The 20,852-nt window shown below is 39.1% G+C and overlaps 1 protein-coding gene across 1 annotated transcript; it reads right to left on the bottom strand.

The window, feature by feature from the left end:
• Positions 1-9,879: 9,879 nt before the first annotated feature.
• LOC142639425 (uncharacterized) lies at positions 9,880-12,731 on the bottom strand. The gene is made up of 4 exons (XM_075813611.1): positions 11,847-12,731; positions 11,151-11,364; positions 10,440-10,634; positions 9,880-10,337 (listed from the first exon to the last, which is right to left on the bottom strand). The coding sequence occupies exons 1-4, from the start codon at positions 12,729-12,731 to the stop codon at positions 9,880-9,882; spliced, it is 1,752 nt and encodes a 583-aa protein (XP_075669726.1).
• Between the last annotated feature and the right edge of the window lie 8,121 nt (positions 12,732-20,852).

Genomic DNA, 20,852 nt, shown 5'->3' on the forward strand with positions numbered 1-20,852 from the left:
CGGTTACGATCCCATCTCCAAAGCTTTCCAAGCGCCGAAGTGCGTGATTAGAGCGACAGACCTACGCCTACACCGGATAAGTGTTACTGCCGAGGGTTTTCTTTTACCTGAGGGTGCCCCCATTCCTCAAGACACCCTCGTTACACAACCTATACAACTCATACCAGATGATATTCCCCTTATCCCAATTCCAACTCAACACATAGCCAGTGAAGCAACCTCCTCTCAACCCAACATAAAGGAAGAAGAAGAGATTGTTGAAGTTTCAAATTCCAAGGACGAATTTGAAGTCTACAACCAACCTCCTTCTCCTGAGGGTCAAACTGGTGACCTCGGCACATCCTTCTCAGCCCATCCACAGGGAGAAACTCATAACCCTGACACAATGGGAATCCAACGCAAGCCCAAATAGAGCCTAAAAGCCATAATGGAATCTCAAGTGGGAGGCCAAGAGATCCAGAAGACGGCTCAGACCAAACGGCCTCAGACGAAGGATAAAGGCCCAGAGAAGTCTTCTTAGCCCAAAATCCCTCCTCCCCCACCTACCCAGTCCTAACGCATTGATCAAGTTGATCTCAAGCAAAAAAGGGATCAGCACAAGGGGAAGGATATGATTAAGGGAGGAAAAGACCTCCTTCCTAAAGTTGTGGAGCTCGAAAAGGGAGTCAAACATGCTTGCACGATGTAGACGAGGTCAGAAAAATGGGCCAAGACTCGCACACCTGTACTTGCCCCAATTTGGGCCCCTTCAATGACCATGGATGATCACGCGGTAACCACCAATGCATCCATTAGGAACTCTGATGCAGGAATAGCTACCTGCGTAGCAGATGTGCTGAAGCAAGCTCTCCTATTGCCCGAGGACATGTTTGAGCTCAGGTAGATGAGGGATCAAAATGTCTATGACATTAAAGAAGGAGCTTGCTATGGTAAAAATTCCCTTTAACTGTTGTTTATTTCTTTTTCTGTTACACTAAAAAAAAATTTGTTTTAACCATACTTTTTTGCATTGTTGTACTACTGTGTATAGGCTGTTCAATCTGCCCATTAGGGTGAAGAGATAGTCATTAACACTTACAAAGCCTTCAAGGATGAGGAAACAAAGCGTAGCAACACCCAGAAGATCCTTAATATAAGAAAGGAAAAACTACAAGAGGTCACTGCCCAATTGAACAAGGCAGAAACTGAGTGGAAGAGTGTTGATGCGACATTAAAGACGACCGAGAAACAGGCCAAGACCCAACGTTTGCAACTTCGCCAGGCCGACGAGGAAAACACAGCGGCAAAGAAACAAATAGAGGCGTTAAAGAAAAGCCTGAAGGAATCTGAGCATGCTAGGAAAGAGGCCAACAAAGCTAAAGAATAAGCTATAAGGGCCAAAGAAGAGGCTAAGAAGGCAGTGGACAAAGCTGAGCAAGATGGATACGAGGTCGGTGTGGCTGAGACAACGGAAGACCTCAAATCACAGTTCTCGAAGGTATGTAGGCATTACTGCCTCCAAGTGTGGAATGAGGCACTTACCTGAGCTGGGGTTGATGCCCTTTTTTCCCACTGGAGGACAAAAAACGTCTACCATCCCCCAGCCATCCAAGTCTCTACTCCACCTAGTGTCAAGGATGACATTATTACTCAAGGGCCAGATGTCGAACAAGTTAACCTAGCCAAAGACCTTATCTCCACTGAAGGTCAGTCCAAGGAAGTTAAGCAATCTGCGGCCACCAAAGAACATACTGAACCAGAAGAAGGAGTGGCATATGATGATACCCAGCCTCCTGACGCTCCTAAGGAATCTTCCAAGGAAAAGGGGTCTGACAAGGCATTGGAACTTGTCTTGGCAACAATTCCAATAACCATAAAGGAAGATCCGAAAGGAAAAGGAATTGCTTCTGACTCCTCGGCTCCAATCCAGCTTCCAAAAGACACTAAGGGCAACCTGAAGTTAAAATTGAAGCCATGATTGATCCTCTTCCCTTCAGCTCTTTCTTTTCTCTTTATTTTGTGCATCTGCAAGCAAGTTGTACTTAAGAACTTTAAATCAATGAAGAGATCAACTTGTTCCTTTCATGCGTTTAAGACATATTTATTTTTATTTTATATTTGTTTTTATTACCTCTGATGCTTATTGAATAAGACAATGACATACGTCTAGATTTATCCTCTGCATAAATGATAATTCTTTTTTGATGAATTCCAGTCAACCAAATCTAGAAAAAACATCTTGTTATAGAAAAGTCTATACGTCACAATAGAGCAATAACCTATTTCATTTTCCATATCAGTTAATAATTCTAATGAATTAATCAAGTGTGATCCAGACAACGAATATGTTTAATATACTTGCAAATACTTTAAGTGATGCTCATGAACTTCTACCTATTCACCACTATTTTAGAAGTCTTCAAGATATGTGATTTAGAATGGCAAAATTGTGCCTAAATCCACGTTAGATACAAGTTAATCCAAGAATAGATTGTCCGAGGACTAGACATATTCAAGATTCTAAACAATATTTAATAAAATATCAATTTATACAAGGCATGTGGTCTGAGGATCCGGGCATGACCAAGTTTCAGTTTGATACTTAGAAAAATGAACTAAAGTGTTCATTTCACCAAAGTAGATGATTCGAGGACCAGACATAACTAAGGTTCTGTTCAACACTTAATAAAATATCAATTTATACAAGGCATGTGGTCCGAGGAGCCAAGCATGACTAAGTTTCAGTTTGATACTTAGAAAAATGAACTGAAGTGTTAATTTCCCCAAATTAGATGATCCGAGGACCAAACATAACTAAGGTTCTATTCAACACTTAATAAAATATCAATTTATACAAGGCATGTGGTTCGAGGAGTCAGGCATGACCAAGTTTCAGTTTGATACTTAGAAAAATGAACTGAAGTGTTAATTTCTCCAAAGTAGATGATCCGAGGACCAGACATAACTAAAGTTCTGTTCAACACTTAATAAAATATCAATCTATACAAGTCATGTGGTCCGAGGGGCTAGGCATGACCAAATTTAAGTAGGATACTTAGAAAAATGAACTGAAGTGTTAATTTCCCCAAAGTAGATGATTCGAGGACCAGACATAACTAAGGTTCGGTTCAACACTTAATAAAATATCAATTTATACAAGGCATGTGGTCTGAGGAGCCAGGCATGACCAAGTTTCAGTTTGATATTTAGAAGCACTATAACCAATGCAATAGAATGTCAACTGAAATAAAATGACAGAAATGCCTTTCATTAATAATAATACCTTCGTAGGTTGTTTACATTCCAGGGACATGGTACAACCCTTTCATCTAAATCTTCAAGATAATATGCCATTATACCAGCTACTGAAGTAATACGATAAGGTCCTTCCTAGTTAGGTCTCAATTTTTCCCATGCTGGGTTTTTAGCAGTACCCAAAACTTTTCTCAATACCAAGTCTCCAAGTGCTAGTGGCCTTAGTTTCATATGGGAATCATATCCCTACTTGAGTTTATGCTGACAATAAGCTAGCTATACCGGCATTTTCTCGTCGTTCCTCAACCAGGTCTAAGCTTTTTTCCAATAAATTGTCGTTACTGCTTGGGATGAAAGAGCTTGTCCTTAATGTTGGAAACCCAGTTTCTAGAGGAATCACAGCCTCCGCTCCATAGGTCATAGAGAAGGGTGTTTCCTTAGTGGATCTTCGAGGCGTAGTTCGATACGTCCACAAAACATGTGGCAATTCCTCCACCCATCTTCCCTTAGCATCATCTAATCTCTTCTTAAGCCCATTAACTATAACTTTATTGACCGCCTCGGCTTGCCCATTCACTTGTGTATATGCTGGAGTGGAATATCTATTCGTGATGCCTAGATCACAACAATATCTTCTGAAGGTCTTACTATCAAATTATAAGCCGTTATCTGAAAAGAGAGTATGAGGGATTCCAAACCTGGTGACATTGTTTTTCCAGACAAACTTCTTTGCATCCACATCCCTAATGTTTGACAATGACTCAGCTTTAACCCATTTAGTGAAATAATCTGTTCCAACGAGCAACCATCTCCTATTCCCTGCTGCCTTTGGGAAAGACCCTACAATGTCCAAGCCCCATTGAGCAAAAGGCCAAGGACTAGACAGAAGATTAAGGACACCCCTTGGTTGATGGATGTTGGGTGCAAATCTCTGACATTGGTCACACTTCTTTGCATAATCCTGTGTCTCTCTTTGCATATTGGGCCACCAATACCCTTGTGTAAGAGCTCCATGAGATAAAGACCTTCCTCTTATGTGACTTCCACAAATCCCTTCATGTAACTCTTTCAAAAGTAACTCCGTTGCTTCAGGGTGCATACATAACAAATATGGTCCTGAAAAAGAGCGTTTGTACAACTTCTGGTCCTCGGACAGCTAGAACCGAGGTGCATTTCTGCGTATTTTATTTGCTTCAGATTTCTCCTCGGGCAAGATATTATTTTTAAGGAATGACACTATAGGATCCATCCAACTGGGTCCCACCCTAATTTGATGAATCCGAATGGTGTCACTATTCGTTCCAACGAGTTTACACAGATCTTCAATAAGGATGACCCGAGGTAGGCCTTATGCTGAGGACATTGCAAGGGTAGCAAGGGAGTCAACATGGGTATTCATACTCCTGGAGATATGTAATAAGGTAAAAGATTCAAATTTTGATCGTAAATACCTGACCCAGGTTAAATAGCCTTGCATTCTCGGATCTCTAGCCTTTAACTTTGCTTCCACTTGGCCCACCACTAATTGTGAATCTGAGAATATTTGCACTGTTTTTCCACCCATTTTCTGAACCATATCCATTCCGACCAGTAAAGCTTCATATTCTGCCTCATTATTAGTAGCTGAGAACCCCAATCTCAAGAATTTCTCAAAAGTAATTCCCTTAGGGGACACCAAAACTAGCCCCATACCAGATCCTCTTTGATTCGCTACCCCATCAACATACACTTTCCATATCAAAGGTTCCTTACACAAAACTATGCCAACTGGTTTTTCATCCATGTCCAACCTCTTTGCGTTCTCTTCTAGTGAAGGCTCAGCAAACTCTGCCACCAGATCAACAAGGACTTGGCCCTTTATGGAGGTGCGAGGCATGTATTTGACATCAAAAGCTCCCAAGATGGTACCCCATTTGGCAATCCTTTTTGTATAGTCAGCACTCCGAAGTATAGACTTAAAGGGAAGTTGAGTTAAAACAACAACTGTATGAGATTGGAAGTAATGGGGAAGCTTACGTGTAGCATGCACCACTGCTAGAATCGCTTTTTCCAAAGGTAAATAATGCACCTCAGCTTCATGTAAAGATTTTCTCATGTAATAAACTGGTATCTGCACCACATTATCAACCCGTACCAGAGCCAAGCTAACGGCATCACTAGCCACAGAAATATATGCGAACAAAACATCATCAACCTCTGGCCGAGACATAATGGATGGTTGCGAAAGATACTCTTTAAGTTGTTGAAAAGCTAAAACACACTCCTCAGTCTATTCAAATCCCTTCCACTTATTCAGCAACTGGAAGAAAGGCCTACACATATCTGTGGACCGAGAAATAAACCAGTTGAGGGCAGTAGTCATCCCTATCAACCTCTAAACTTCTTTAGGATTCCCAGGTGGCTGTAAGCCATTAATCGCCTTGACTTGCGTAGGGTTAACTTCAATTCCCTAATGAGTTACCATATAACCCAGAATTTACCAGATCCCATGCCAAAAGAGCACTTGGAAGTGTTAAGGCGCAACTTGTACCTCCTTAGCTTCTGAAAAGTATCATTTAGGTCTTCCACATGCACAGAAACCATTTTACTTTTCACCATCATGTCATCCACATACACTTCAATAGTCTTTCCCAGCTGTGGCTCAAACATTCTGGTCATCATCCTCTGATAGGTAGCTCATGCGTTCTTCAAACCAAAAGGCATCACCTTATAATGATAATTCCCTGTAGGAGTGACAAAGGCTATCTTCTCTTGATCATCCAAAGCCAAAGGTATTTAGTGATAACCTTGGAAAGAATTCAAAAAACTCATCCGATGATGCCCAATAGTAGCAACCACCAGCTAATCTATACGAGGCATTGGGAAAGAATCTTTAGGACAAGCCTTGTTCAAGTCTGTGAGGTCTACACATACTCTCTACTTTCAATTCTTCTTCTTCACTACCACTGTGTGAGCCAACCATTCAGGATAGAACACCTCTTTGATAGCACCAGCCTTTTTGAGCTTGAATACCTCTTCTTTGACGGCCTCAGAATGTTTTTTAGATGAACGCCGAGGTGGTTGCCTCCTCGGCACCACAGGCGAATTGATATTCAAATGGTGATAAATGAAACTTGGATCAACCCTGGGGGCCTCATAAGCATTCCATGCAAATACATCCACATTCTTTTTCAAAAACACAACTAGCTCCGCTTTCTCCTAAAGTGGCAACTGAAATCCCACCTAAAAGAATTTCTCAGGGTCGTCACCTATAAGAACCTTCTCTAATTCTTCACACGCAGGTTCTTCTACCGCTGATATCCTGGGTGTGGCCAGACACATTGATTGCTATGGACCCCCCTCAGTTGAGACCGAGGACTTTGGCCTAGGTTAATGCAAAATTGCAGCCGCCATGCACTGTCTAGCCACAAATTGACTCCCAATTAGCCCCTCAATCTAATCTCCAGATGGAAACTTGACTTTGACATGTAGAGTTAAGGATACGACACCCAGAGCATGCAACCAAGGTCTTGCCACAGTGGCCGTGTAGGGAGAATAGGCATCTACCACAATGAAATCCACGTTTAGCACTTCTGGGCCTGATTGCACAGGCAACCTAATTTGCTCCTTTGGTATGATGGTCTTCCCCTCAAAGCTTATCAATGGTGAATCATAAGACGTAAGATCCTCAAGTTTTAAGCTTAGCCCTTGAACAAGTCAGGGTACATGATATATGCACCACCACCCTGATCAACCATCACCATCTTCACGTCATAGCCCCCTATCCTCAGCGTAACCACCAAAGCATCATCATGCAGTTGGATAGTCCTAATCTTGTCCTCTTCTGAGAAACCTAAAATTGGTAGGATATTCCCTTTAATCCTCTTTGGCTTATACCTAGAATCCTCGGCCAAGGTTCGTGCTACAAACATCACCTTGGAAAGATGAGAACCAGTCCTCTTAGAAGCAACAAAAATGACATTGATCATACCTAGAGGAGGCCTTGATGAAGTGCTGCCTTGGTTCACTGCCCCTAAATGGTTTCCCTACCCATTAGGCCGATGCAAGAATTGCTTTAACCTTCCTTCCTTAACTAACTACTCCAAATGATTTCACAGAGTCCGACAATCCTCAGTGGTATGACCCATTTCCCGATGATACTGGCAAAGAAGGTTTTGATTATGCCTCATGGGGTCCCCTGCCATCTTGTTGGGCCATTTGAAATATGGTTCATTTTGGATTTTTTCCAACAGCTAGTGCACCGGTTCCCAAAATATAGTATTAACCACCTGAAGAGTGGTAAGACTAGTTTGCCCGAAAAAATCTCTTCTAGGCCTGTTGTTGTTGTATCTGTCCAACCTGAAATCCCTCCTCTCTTGAGGGATAACCTGCGCCTTTCCCTTACCTTGCTGTTGATTTTCCTCAACCATTTTATATTCATCAATGTGATCCATCAGCCGACATACATTCTTTACAGGCTTTTTGGTCAAAGATTTCTTTAAGTCGTGCTCGGCAGGTTAGCTGACCTTGAAGGTCCTTATCGCTACATCATCAAAGTCCTCATCGATCTTATTGAACATTTCCCAGTATCTGTCTGAGTATGTTTTCAGGGTTTCCCTTTCTCTCATGGCCATGGATAATAATGAATCTAAGGGCCGAGGAACTCTGCTGCATGTAATGAAGCGAGACCCAAATGCCCTGGTAAGGTCCATGAAAGAATTAATAAATCCTGCCCTCAAGCTATCAAACCACCTCATCGTTACAGGTCCTAGGCTGGAGGGGAAGACTTTGCACGCTAAAGTCTCATTCTTAGGATGCACAGCCATCCTCTAATTGAAATGACTCACATGTTTCACAGGATCTATTTAGCCATCATAAATGGTGAATGCTGGTTGTGTGAAGCGCCGAGGGAGCTTCCCTTCTTCCACTCTGTGTGTTAAAGGTGACTTAGAGATTTAATGTAATACCCTACTCTTAGCATCATTTCCCAAGCCCCTGGAAAAAGAATTTTTACCCTCACATTCACGCAAATTGTCTTCCTTATAGGAGAAAACTCATCCAGGGGAGTTCTTGACCTGGGCCTGTAACTGTCATCCCCAGAGCCTTCAAAAGAAAGATTAGAAAAGGAAGGAGTTTGCCTTCGCCTTTCTTGACGTAACTTCTTCTTCAAGTGGTCAATTTCCTTTTGCATGGCTTTAGCATTTTCCTCATGAGGAATTCTACTTCCACCTCGTGAATGACTCCTACTAATGTGCGTTGTATGCACACTACCTTCTTGGTCCCTATCCTGCTTAAGATGCAAGGAGTGATCCTCACGCTGGGACCCCACTGACTCCACACGGTGTGGACCTGAGCCTACCATAATGCTAAACCTCCTAAAACACAAGATTTTCCACAGGTGGCGCTAATTGTAAGGTCACAATTTGCACCAAAACCCACAGTGAGAATGGGATAGGCCCAAAAAGCCCAATACAATGAAATTTATAGAGATTGAGCTTGAAATCTAGGTTTTAGTGATGTTAGATAACTAAGATGATGGGCCCGATCATAATATTACACACAATGAACTGTTTATATGAAAGAATTTTATCCTCAGGCACAAGCCGATGATGATTTGTATTAACTCTTTCAAAGATAGATTACAACTAAAGATGGTGATGTATACAATGTTTTCTCTCTGTTTTTCTCCCTTCCCTTTCTGAGCGTCTTCCTCTTCCTTTTATATCATTTCTCACCCATGGATCAGGTTACTGATTTAGATACTTGTCCATCCACCTCCTCTGAAGTTTTTGGAGGCAGCTGTAAGGCTCAACTTTGATGCTCAGGCATCACTTCCTCATTAATGCGGCTAGAGAAGCAGTTGCAGAGCATTCAATGCGGGGGCGGTGGTAACATCTTTATCTTAAAAATTCCACCACCCCTCTTCTTACCCTCTACATATACCATGCTTACCCTTACCTATAAGATCTTCTAAAATATTGTTTGTGGACATTAACCAGCCCTTCTCCTACCTTGGCTTTACATAGTCGGGGACATATTCTTCCTAGGACCACCTTCTTAGATATCCTTGATCAGATATCACTTCTTCACCTATTAGTATTGCTTCGTGGGTTGACATTCTCATATCCTCGGACCATTCAGTGTCCTCGGATTGGGCTTTTAGCCCAACAAATACTCTTGGGCCAACCCAATATGTGTTCCTGGGCCTATTGACCCTACAACAAATATTATTGCAAAATATTTAGAAAAAGAAGTAGTTGTTCATTAAAAAAAAAAGTGATGTAGTAATGAATGTGATAAATGGACTTCAATAATATAATAAATGAATGTTTAAATTACCTTTTCGAAATTAGTGACACATTACTTTGTAAGGTTTATGTAGTGAAATTCGTAGTATCTGAGAAATCTTTAAAGGTAACAAATTTTTTTTTTCATTAAAGGTACTTTTTTTATTATTAAAGGTAATGAGGTTGATGTGCAATTAGTCTATTTCCTATTGGAAAAAGTTAAGAGAGACAGAAAATTTGACATTTATTATTGTGGCAGATTGTAAATATCAAGTTAAAAAGTTATATAAAGTGATATTAGTAATAATTTTAAATAAAAATTAATAAAAATATATTAATTTAGTTTTTTTTTTTTGGTTAAGCAAATAGTATTCAAAAACTAAAAACTAGAAGAAAAAGAGCGGATGCGCTCATACAGAGTTCCCACTGCATCCAGACTAGCCAACATAGCAACATTTATTGGAGAGGATTGATAAATAACAAAATCTTGAGGACTAACAGCGCCTCTTCTAGCAAGGGCGTCGGCACATTTATTTACTTCCCTAAAGCAATGTTGAACTTGAACTCTTGGGATTCTTTGCAAGCCTTCTTTGCAATCAGTAATAAGGACATCATTACCATTCACATTTCCCTCTTCTTTCAACAGTAAATCAACCACAATCTTCGCATCAAGCTCAACTACAACATTTGTCAAATTTAAATCGATGCATAAGTTGATACCATCGCGGATTTCCCATAACTCAGCAGCCACACTGGTGGTGTGGCCGATTGCTCTGGCATACCTGCTCACCCAGGTCCCATTAGAGTCACGGATAAGACCACCACCACCAGCCCTACCTGGGTTGCCCAAAGAAGAGCTGTTTGAGTTCAGCTTATACTAATTCTCTAGAGGAGGGTGCCACCAAACTTGAACGGAAACAGCAAGGCGTCTCACCTTACCATTAACACCAAGGAAAGCAAACGCAACTGCTCTAGCAAGAGTTTCTGCCTTGAGGGGTCTTCGTGAGGAGGTGTCTCTAAAGACCACCTTATTACGCCAAAGCCATAAGCTCCAAATTCCAAAGGGAAAGACAATACCCCAGTTAATACCCGAGAAAGATTTCTGCTGCAAAGCACAGTTGATCCGGAGCCAAGCTTCAAAATATAAACCATAGAATAAATCATGTTGAATAGGAATTCCATAGGAATCCCAAAACAGATGGGCTTATGGGCAATCTCTCAACATGTGAACAATTGATTCCGAGGCATTATTACATAGAGGGCAAAGGGTGGGAGTGATTACTCCTCTAGCAGCAAGCACACCCCTGACTGGTATGCTTTTGTGGAGACATTGCCATAAGAAGCATCTGATTTTTGGATAGCTGTTTGCTTTCCAAACCCATCCCTTTGTAAACAGCCTAGAATGGAGATTCTCATCAGTCATGCATGCCAATCTATAGGCCTTCTTAAGTTCAAAATCTCCACTAGGAGATGAGATCTAAGAAATCTGATCCACACTTGTCGCAGCCAAAGGAAGAGGGGTGGCCTTGAGTTTTTGGACTAAGGGAGAGGGGAAAGTGAATGACAGCCTTGCCAAATTCTAAAAATTATGCTGAAAAACATCTTTCAAGAGAATGGAGTCTTCCCCTCTTTGGAAAGGGCCTATAATACAGCTTCTCAATGGACCATCACTCAGCCATTTATCATACCAAAAGGAGAGCCCACTATTCATACCAGCTATCCATTTCAGTCCTTTTGCAAAGACTGTTTCACCTTTCTTAAGCACTGCCCAAGTAGGTGAACAAGATCCGAGTTTAACACGGTGATTTCTTCTTCGACCATTATACTTGTGAGCAAGGACTCGGGGCCATAGAGAATTTCTCTCCTGATGAAAACGCCAATTAAGTTTGGCAAGTAGAGCCACATTTTTCTCTTTGGCAGATTGAAGACCCAAACCTTTATCCTTCTTAGCTATTCTAATTTTTTTCCAACTAATTAAATGCATTTTCTTTCTATTCTCCGTAGACCCCAAATAAAGTTACGAGACAATCTATCAATGGACTGTGTTATCTTGGTGGGCAGGATCACACATTGCATGGCATAATTCGGGATAGTGGAAAGGGTGGCTTGTGTCAACACTACCCGCCCAGCAAAGGATAAAAGATGCGTTTTCCAGCCTGCTAAGCGGTTCTGAACACGCTCAACTATAGCCCCAAAATCTTGAGGAAGCAATGTATACTTGATTGGGAATCCAAGGTATTTTCCTAAAGAAGGGGTTGGCCGAAACTAAAGAATATCACATAGCTCCTCTCTAGTGTGAGGGGCTAGGTTAGGGGAGAAGAAGACACAAGATTTCTCAACACTAACCTTTTTACTCGAAAGCCCACAAAAGGTGTCTAGCACATTCCTGACTGCTCTACAATTCTTCACATTAGCCTTTGCGAAGAGAACAAGGTCATCTGCAAGAAACAAATGAGAAAAGGCTGCATCACCTCTCGAAGCTGAGATAGGGTCCCAGAGCTTTGCCTTGCACTTTTCTATGATAAATGCCGCTAACACCTCCATACAAAGAATGAACAGATATGGAGAGTGGGGGTCTCCCTGCCTAATACCCTTCAACGGATGAAAAGGATCTAAAGCTCCTCCATTATAAAGCACCGAGATGAAGGAGGTAGAGACACAACTCATAATAAGCGAACTCAGATGATTTGGAAAATTGAAGAGAGCAAGCGTATCTCGAATGAAACTCCATCCAAGGCGGTCATATGCTTTTTCTAAATCAATCTTAATTGCCATGAACCCATCTTTACCTTTCTTTTTGGACATAGAGTGTATTAACTCTTGCACAATGATAGCATTATCCACACCCTTTCTCTTTGGAACAAAAGCTGTCTGGAGAGACGAAACTAAATAATCCAAGGCAGGTCGAATGCGAGCCACTAGGAGCTTAATGATGACTTTGTACACGTTATTACAAAGACCAATGGGACTATAATTGCTGAGAGACTCCGGGCTATTGCATTTCGAAATGAGGGTGATCAAAGTTTTGTTGAGGTATTCCGAAATTTTACCAGAGTTGAAAATCTGTTTAACTTCAGCTTTAACAGAGTTACCCACAATAAGCCAAAACCGTTGAAAAAATCCTGCTTGAAGTCCATCAGGTCCTGGAGCTTTATAAGGCTTGAGAGACCGAAGAGCCGCAAAGACTTCTTCATCAGTGACTAGAAGTTCAAGGAGGGCAATATCTTCCATCTTTAATCTACTCCTCCAAAATGGCAAATTCCACTCCTTTAAGTCAGCACTACAGTGGGAGGTAGTGAAGAACTCCAGGAAACCTTGACGGATGAACGAAGCAATATCATGCTCCCCACTCAATCAATTTCCCATACGATCTTTCACACTAGTGATACGGTTTCTTCTCCTCCGAATCAAAGTCAAATTATGAAAAAACGCAGTATTTCTATCACCATCAACCACCCAAGAAATCCTAGATTTCATACTCCAAAATTTAGCCTCCAAATTATCAATGTATGCTAACTCACAAAGTAGCGATTTCTCAAGATTAATAAGGAAGCTGTTAGGATTGTTCCCCCAATGCAGTTTGAATCCCATTAAGTCTTACATAGATGTGCCTCTTTTTTTGGAAAATATTCCCAAAGTGATCTCTATTCCAAATTCTTGCTTTTGTGGTGAAGTTCGAAATGGCATTAGAAAGGGGACCAGTCCAAACCTTACTAACAAGGCTAGGGAAGGTGGGGTGAGAGAGCCACATCGGCTGGAACCTAAAAGGACGAGGGCGTTGATTCCCATGATCGGGCCGAAGAGAGAGGAGAACAGGACTGTGGTCTGAATGAGACCGCTCCAAGTGTTTAACACAAGCTTTCGGATAAAGAACGTTCCAAGCAGCATTTACAAAGACCCTACCAATTCTTTCTTGCACAAGATAGGGCAAGGGTTGCCAATTAGTCCACGTATAACGGGGACCAGAGAACCCCAAATCAATCATTCCACAGAAATTGAGACACTCTTAGAAGTTGACCGCTCTAGAGATATTAATAGGTCTACCCCCAAATTTATCTTCTCCAAGAAGCACTTCTTTGAAATCACCCGCAATGATCCAAGGAAGCATGTGCACCTCAGCTACTTTGGACAGATTATCCCACAACAAATGCCTCTCAGCATATCTTGGGCTCGCATAAACCACGGACAAAAGCCAAGATGAATTTAAAGAGAGGTCCCTCACTATTGCATGAATCTCTTGTTCTGTGGATGAAAGAACAGAGACATCTACTTGGGTTGAATCCTAGAGAACCCACAGACCACTTGTATAACCGATATTATTGGCATGGAATGCCCCATCAAGGCGAAACCTGTCCGTAATATCTTTTGCTCTAGAACCACTTACTTTAGTCTTAGTGATAATCATAATAGTAGGACAGTGTGTTAGAGTCAAATTATTAACAAAGGATTGAAAGGAGGGGTTAAGGGCACCCGACAATATCAGACTAAAATATTCATAATAAACAAAACTAAACAATTTGGGGGAAACCCCATTCCAGTTGGTACTTTTTTTCATTTAGGAATAATTTAGTTGGTGCATAAAATGTTGTCAAATTTTGTATGTACATAGTGTAACTCTTTATATTGTTTTACATTGGTGCTTGAATGTATGACTGACATGATCCCTCTTTATTTCTTTGTGGGGTGAGTGGGGACTGAAACAAGTAATGAGATAACTAATTAATATAGCTCCATCATTCAATTTCAACAAAGAGGATCTCTGTTTCTACTCTTGAGTAGTTGGCCGTTGGCATATGCCAATGCTAATGTCAGCTGCAATTTAAAATAGTCCAGTTAATGAATACCCATTTCCTTCATAATTCAGCTAAAGTATCCTTTATGTTGACATATAGCCCTTTTTGACTATCCCAAAAAAAAAAAAAGACGTGTAGCCCTTTTTGTTTAACAAAAGATCCATTTGGTACGAAGTACACATTATTGATTAGGAGTACACTGTAACAAACAGAACCCTTTATCTAAACCGCGAGTTCCCACTTGAACACATACTTTAATGGCTCTTTTTTTTTTGGTAAACAGGAGAACTTCATTCACTATGAAACATAAAAAATAGAGCATTTTCAATCATACACAGTTCCAATAGCATCAAGACTAATCAAAAGAGAAACATTAGATGGGGGGATCTGGAAAATTACAAAATCTTGAGAAAGAAAGGCGCCTCTTATAGGAAGGACCTCGGCACACATATTCGCCATACTAAAGCACATGTTTCTACTAGACAGATGACTCCATTGACTTGTAGTAGCTTACTAATGAGTTCACCTACCAAAATAAAAGTATTGTAGGAGAGGATGATAAGTGATAGCGCTTGCACGCTCGAATAACACGAAAAGAGTTGAATACCAATACCATCACTAAGAGAGTTCATCTATACATTTCATATCATGTACATGTATATTTTGGAATCACTAAAATTACAAGTAAATTCTTCATATTGTTCAGATTTGATGATAAGTTATTGTTGTAAAATAAATTATATATTCTATCCACCTCGTTTATAATGATTATCATTTAGAGCATCTAATATTGGTGAAGTTATATTTTTTAGTTTTTAACAACTCAAAAAATTATTTTATCTATGTAAGTGCACAATTGCACTTGGACCCAAAGAAAATTATGAGCTCAGGCCCAATGAGCCTTAAACAATGAAATTTGTAGAGCGTGGGCTTGAAATTTAGATTAAAGGTACTGAGAACTTGATAACAGGCTTTGATGTGCAAACACTTGTAAAAAAAAATGAATGATAATTGCCGATGGACCTCCTCGGACGTGAGCCAAGGATTACTGTTATATTATTTCTCTTTCTTTCCTAAAGATTACAATTTTTTCCTTTTTTCTTTAGTTACAGACTGGCCCCCTTTAAATACTTCTTTTCCTGACACTTTATCCACGTGTTGTTCAATCCCCCTCCCCCTAGATATTTCTTCCCTTAGTGCCTTTGAATAGTGACCAAAAGTTTCAGCTCTACTGTTCAGGGGTCACTTCCCCATTAATGCGGCCAGGGAGGTAGGTGCAGAGTCTTTAATGTGGAGGTGGCAGCCTTGACTCATGATACTTTTCTAACATCGGTGTATCTAGAAGGTTCAGGGTTTCCCCCTCTTAACCAACAGTCTTTCCAGAGTTTTGCCTTGACCTTCATACTGAATCTGCGAGTTTTCTTGGGTCTGTCCGAGGAGAAACTCATCCTCGGATGTGTCCTCGGATCCTCGGCATATGGGCCGATCCGCAGTACTAACAAATTCTTAGCCCAAGAACAGATCGGCCCTTCTTGCTAGAGCCCAAGGGCCCAAATGCCCGCTTGGGTCCTTCTACTCCCCACAATCTATTTTAACATCTTATTTTACAATCCACTTAACATTAATGGTTCTATTTTAACAACTTTATTTAATTTTTTTTTTATTCTTTGTTTCCGACTGTTATATTTCAAATAATTTCATTTGTAATAAGAAATTTTTTTTAGTCTTGACTTTTATATATATATATTTGGGTGAAAAAAAATTCTTAATAGTCAAGAAGCAAGTAAACATTATTTAATGAAGTGGGAAAAGGAAGAAGAAGAGAGGATCAGTTAATGAAGTGAAAACAAAGGAAAAATGAATTGGAAAAAAAGAAAAAGACAAAAGTAAAGTAAACATTTTTTAATGGAGGAGTAAATAAAATAGGTAAAAATTCAAAATTGACTCTCTAACTTTCAGCATTTGTTATTTTAGTCCTCTAATTTTCAATTTTGTCATTTCAATCCCCTAACTTTCAATTTTTGTCAATATAGTATTCTGTTAAATCTCAGTTACTTGCTGCCATTAAGTGAGCCAAAACGATATCGTTTTGGCTTTTTTAAAAAAAAATTTCGGAATTAAAAGAAACTAAAAAAAAATAAAGCTGTAAGTGAAAAAAAAAAAAAAAAAAAAAAACATTGAAGTGGAACGACTTCATTCCCTTTCCCCTGAAACCAAAATCAGAACACAAGGTGAATTTCTGATTTTGAGGAAAACTGGGTCTGTTTGAGAGAGGGAGACTAAGTTTGAGAGAGAGACCGAGTCACCGAAGGTGAGGTCGGTACTACAAGTTCATTCACCCCAAAGATCGGTCCATAGTGAAGCTAATTGTGCAGAATCGTGAGGCCAAGGTGTCGGTGGTGCCATCGGCAGCGGCTCTGGTCATTAAGGCACTGAAGGAGCTGGAGCGTGACCGAAAGAAGACGAAGAATATCAACCACAACGGGAATATCTCCCTTGACGACGTCATTGAGACCGCCAAGGTTAGGTGCCCTAGATCCATGGCCAAAGACCTCAATGGGACCGTCAAGGAGATTCTCGACACGTGCGTCTCTGTGGGTTGCACGGTCAACGGGAAAGACCCTAAGGATTTGTAGCAGGAGATCTCCGATGGTGACGTGGAAGTCTATCTAGATTGAGTGAGAGAGATAGAGAGAGACAGAGTGACAGAGAGATAGAGTTTCTTCTATTTTAATTTTGAAAACAAAAAATTCAGATATTTTGGTGAATTTTGAGATACTTCAAGGTAATTAGATGATATGGATGGATAATTATTTATTTTTTCTTATTTTGAATTATGGTGATTGTGTTTGATTCAATGATTTTTGTAGTTAATTTTACTTTTGTGATTGTTTGTATTGTTTGGTTTGATGTGTGGTTGTTAGCTCTGTGTGGAAGACTGAGCTAAGAGTTTCTTGGCTTAATAGTATGATCTGATAATGTTCTTCGCATGTTGGTGAAGTGACCTTAAAGGATAGTTCCATCTGCAAACACCTTGGTCTTTCAAGGCCTCAATTGCACCAATACTTGATGCCACCATCCAAGAAGCTTTACTTGTTGCACCCATACTTCTTTCTTGCTCTAAACTGGAACTAAAATAAATGAGAATTTGGAAGATGAAAAATAGACTTTAGGTTTTGAATTTTGATTTCAGGGAAAGGGGAAAGACGTCATCCCCTTAAATTTTTTTTTTTACTGTTTTTTTTTTCTTTTAATTCTGAATATTAAAAAAAAAAGTCACTTTAACGGCAGCAGTAACTTAAGATTAACGGAATACTACATTGACAAAAATTAAAATTTAAAGAACTAAAATAACAAAATTGAAAGTTAGAGAACTGAAAGTTAAAGAGTCAATTTTACATTTTTGCCAATAAAATACTAATTTTTGTTTACCTATCAGCTGTAGTGCATTACCATAGATAGCAGTGCTCAAGTGCCAAAATTTTTAGCAAAAGCTCCATTGATGCAGTATTATTTTTTTTATATAGGAGGTTAAAAATAGTAATTTGACATCACCAATACTAATGTTCTTTATCAAATTTTATATAAATGTATTAGTATTTACTTGGAACAATCATATACAGTATAAACCATTATAACATCGAAAACCATAATACAAAAAAAAAAAAAAAAAAAAAAAAAGTAACTTATAATGGGGTCATAAGATTAAAGCAACTTAGCCCACTCTATAATTGACTTATCAAATAAAGCACGTTTGATATGAACCCACCCCCCCCCCCCCCCCCCCCACAAAAAAAAACAATAGAAGAGCAAAACGTTGTTGATATACCTATGCTAAAGTAATCATCATTTTTGTTGCTGGATTCTAAAATAATCATCAATTGATTATGCTATTTGTTTATTAATAAACATTTATATAAATAATAATTGGTCATTGAAAAGGTTCCATGCCAAGCGCAAGATCCAACATACATGAATTTAAAAAAAATAACAAAAAATAAAACGGAAAAAGAAGTACAAGAGTATGGTTTTTATAAGTTTTGAGTAGGAGTGTCAATTCAGGTTAGCATGTTAGATTCGTATTGTGTCAAAATAGGGGTATTTAACTAAATGGTTTAACCCTAACTTAACTCATTTAATAATCGTATTATGATCTTTGAACCCTAACCCGACCTGTTAATAAGGCGAGTTGACCCGACCTAACCCATTTGACACGCTTAATACATAAGTCGTGTTGGGTTGACACAAATGTAACACAACCTATTTCATTTTGCATAACATTAAATATAACATCCATCTAGAAATAATTTTTTTACATCCCAAAAGTAGTGCATACACTTCAAGTCTTCAACCCACATTTAAAATAATATAGTTTAACAAAAATATAACATTCATCTAAAATAAGTTCTTTACACTCCAAAAGAAGTGCATACACTTCAGAGAGAAAGAGAGAGAGAGAGAGAGCAATAAGCGGTTTGAGAGTTGATACTTTGAGTTTGAGAATTGGGCGTGAGAAGAGCAGTATGACTGAAATTTTAAAAAAAAAAAAAAAAGATATTTACAAGAAGGTTTAAAGATTTATGGTTTGTAGGGTTTAGAGATCTAGGGTTTGTAAAGTTTCAATTTCTAATTATATTCCTTGTAAATTTTTGTAATTACTCACTTTTCTTTTTAAATTTAAAATACATGTTGGATATAAAAGGTATTTGAAAAATCTAAAATTAAATGAGTATTTATTTGTTATACAAGTTAAATGGATTGTGTTAAGTGGGTCATTTTGGGTTGACAAAAATAAATTGGCGTGTCAAACGTGTCTATTGTAGGTTACATGGGTTGACTTGCTTATGACACATTTCTTATCATGTCGCTTTCAGGTCGACCCGTTTATGACCCAAACTCATTAAGGCCCAACCCTAACCCGAAAAAACCCGTGTGGGGTTCGTGTCGTGTTCGCGGGGTGGGTCGAACATTGACACCCCTAGTTTTGAGAGATTCATCTACATTTTTCTCCTTCTTTTCCCATGAATAATTATTATTCTAATTTTCTAAACATTTGCATCACCCTAAAAAAAAGACATTTGCATAATTTGTGTTTTTAAGAAGATTAGAAATACTATTTACTTATACGCTTATTGCTTAGGAAGGTACCACCCCATCTAAGGTGGTCTCCAATCAACAATCGAGTGCAACTCAAAACTTCAATAATTTCTTTTTTGCGACTCCAGAATTATAAGAATAAATTATTTTCTCAATTAAAAAAGAAAAGAAAAAAAAGAAAGAAAGACTTATAAGTATAAATTATGTTTTGTGTCATCATACGTTTTTGTACTTCTAGTTGTCATGGGAATTTATAATTATGACGGTGTGGGGTCTGAGGATCGAAGAATCTTAACCGAGGAACAATCATCATAACCCAAGTTAAGGAGGGTAGGTGAATTCTGAGAATTCCACCTACCTGAGGAGAGAAAGGGAATCAGGACAACTGATATTCCTCAAAAGCCTGAGAGGAGGAAAAGGTATGGCAACGAAAATAGGATTGGTAAGGAGGAAGGTTCATGAAAGATATACTCCACCTCTATATTCAATGCCTTTCACCAACCCTATCGACTGCATTAATTTGAAAATGACCCCTGAACAGTGCCTTCACAGCAGCTACCACCTTTAGCAGTGTCTTGATGAGACAAGTATCCTAAGGGATGCCCTGAGACATACAAATGGAAGGCTGGATACATGGAAAAATGATATAAAAGGAAGGGAAACACCCAAAAAAGAGAGTTAAAGAATCTGAAGTCCATGAGAATAGGAGAGAGAATAGTGAAAAGCTTGATGTAAAAGCTTGAACTACATTTGTGTACAAGAAGTTGATCCTCAGTCCCGCCCGAGGAGGTCATTATCTCCTATTGTTGTTTTAATCACATATATCCATTACTCTAGGCTCTTTGGCCTTAAACTAGGGCTTAATTTAAAATTACACTTGGATTACTTTTCCCATTTTCTTTACCAATTATATTGTTTGGGCTTGATTTGAAGAATAAGGCACCACTGATCTAAGTGGGTTTGAGCCTTTATTTTTTGAACACTTACAATGATTTATATGAGCAATGTTCATATTTCATAGTATATAGACGTTATTTTTGCACAAAAAACATGACTTGAAGCCACCACTCCAAAGTTTGAAAATTTGAGTGTGTTGTGCTTATGCGTGCGTTTGGATTGGGCGTTTTGCTCAATCCGTGCGTCTTGCGTTTTTTTAGTGGGTCCCGTGGCTATTGTTCACAAACCACCAAGAACTGAAAAATGCACATACTCATGCATTTTTGAGTTTCATGATATTATTTACATATTTAAAAATTATTTTACTACAATATTTTCAGTAATAAATTTTCAGCAAATAATTGGTTTCTATACAAATCCTAAGAGCAACCACATCAGCTCCTTTAAAAGATTCCGTCTATTTTACACAAAAAACTACTTTTAAGATTTTACACATTCATTTTTACAAAACACCCACATCAGTTCATCTATTCTACTCCCTCTATCAATTAAATAATCAATTTTC

This window comes from Castanea sativa, chromosome 6 (genome assembly GCF_040712315.1).
Source record: "Castanea sativa cultivar Marrone di Chiusa Pesio chromosome 6, ASM4071231v1".
Lineage (NCBI taxonomy): Eukaryota > Viridiplantae > Streptophyta > Magnoliopsida > Fagales > Fagaceae > Castanea > Castanea sativa.